The sequence below is a fragment of the Dipodomys ordii genome, unplaced genomic scaffold (genome assembly GCF_000151885.1).
Source record: "Dipodomys ordii isolate 6190 unplaced genomic scaffold, Dord_2.0 Scaffold54, whole genome shotgun sequence".
NCBI lineage: Eukaryota > Metazoa > Chordata > Mammalia > Rodentia > Heteromyidae > Dipodomys > Dipodomys ordii.
The window spans coordinates 2,053,122-2,054,779 of record NW_012267270.1 but is presented as its reverse complement, the minus strand read 5'-3'; the positions used below and the strand labels follow the sequence as shown (position 1 = coordinate 2,054,779).

Here is a 1,658-nt window from a genome sequence, read left to right as displayed (position 1 = left end):
CGCCCCAGAACTTCTCCACTCGCCCCTTTTGTGCTTTGGTCTGGGGTCTCGGGGCACACCCCCCCAAACACCGTCCCTCCGTCCCTTCCCACTCCAAGACCACACCAAATGCAGGGGTTCGTGGCTGGCGTGTCAGGTCCCCCCCCTGGCCCTGACCTTACTCCCCATCTACCCCTGTCCCTCCCCCCCCCCAGCAAATGGAGATGCTTCTGGTGAACAAACTCAAGTGGAACCTGGCCGCCATGACCCCCCACGACTTCATCGAGCACTTCCTCTCTAAAATGCCGGAGGAGGAGGAGAACAAGCATGTCATCCGCAAGCACGCACAGACCTTCGTGGCGCTCTGTGCCACAGGTAGGTCGGTGCCCTCGCGGGGAGGATCCTAGCCCGGTCTCCTCCCTGGGCCCCTGGCCACCCCCACTGTGGGGGCTTGGAGCCCGGGTGGGGAGAGCCATGCTCCTGAGCCCGCGGTCCCCTGCTGGCCGTCGGCACTCCACGCCGACAGGCTTCACCTTGGCAGCCTGGCCGCCTGCCCCGCCTGCGTCCTCGAGGAGCCTGTGCCGCTGGGCCCCCTCCTGGCCCCTCCCGGGCTGGGGCGCCTGCCAGGGGCGCCTGCACCACGTGCTCAGACGGCCTCAGTGCCCCAGTGCGGGGGCGGCCAGCGGAGGAGCCGGGCCTGAGGCCCTGCCAGGGGCGCCTGCGGCCAGCTCCACTCAGCCCTGCCCTGGGAGGGCCTGGCCAGGTCCCGGGGGTCCTCCCTGCAGTCCGTCCTCACTTGGTATAGGCAGACACGTGTACATCGAGTCAGGCCCATGGGGGCCTGGGTAAGGGGGATGTGTCTCAGCAAGCAAGGGCCACAGGGAAAAGTGGCACCAAACGGACTTCTAGCACTTGGCCGCAGGGACAGAGCCCCCCCACACCATCAGACATCTCTACCCACCCCCTGCTGTATGGAGTCATCCCCCACCCCCCAGAGGGGACTCTGGTCTCTACCCTCCTCCACCTGCTAAGGGGTGAGCCCCTCCCCCAAGGCCTGCCAAGCAAGGCATGGGGGGAGCGTGGGGCCTGGCGGGCAGCAAGGCGTCATCTGCCTGGGGCGCTTTCAGGGAGAGGAGAGCAGAGGGGAGGCCCAGGAGGCTCCGGGCAGCCTTTTATGGAGCTGAAAGTGGCTTCAGAGAAGCAGTCTCCTGGAGACAGCTCGAGGGACCCAGTACTGGGCCTCTGCCGCAGAGCCCCAGGCTGAGGGCAAATGCCCCGGGCTGCGCAAGGCTAGGGCCGCTGGGAGCAGGTGGAGGTGGACACACAGCGTGGTGGCCCTGGTACCAACACGTGCACCACAGAGAGGAACATGGGGATGAAGCGGAGATGTGGGAGTCTGGGAAGACACTCTGGTCCTGCAGGGACAAGCACTCCACTGCGAGGAAACAGGAGGCTGAGGTCTGAGGACCGCGGTTCAAAACCAACCCAGACATCTCCAGTTAACCACCAAAAAGCCAGACGTAGAGCTGTGGCTCAAGGGATAGAGCATCAGTCTTGGATGAAAAAGCTAAGGGGAGCCGGGCGCTGGTGGCTCACGCCTGTAATCCTAGCTACTCAGGAGGCTGAGATCTGAGGATCACGGTTCAAAGCCAGCCCGGGCAGGAGAGACCCTGAGACTC

The 1,658-nt window shown here is 65.1% G+C and overlaps 1 protein-coding gene across 1 annotated transcript in view; it reads left to right on the top strand.

The window, feature by feature from the left end:
- Ccnd1 (cyclin D1) overlaps positions 1–1,658 on the top strand; it is a 34,955-nt gene that overhangs the window by 19,759 nt on the left and 13,538 nt on the right. The window contains exon 5 of the mRNA XM_013020873.1: positions 195–354. Within this exon, the coding sequence (XP_012876327.1) occupies positions 195–354 (160 nt within the window). The remainder of the gene's footprint in view (positions 1–194; positions 355–1,658) is intronic.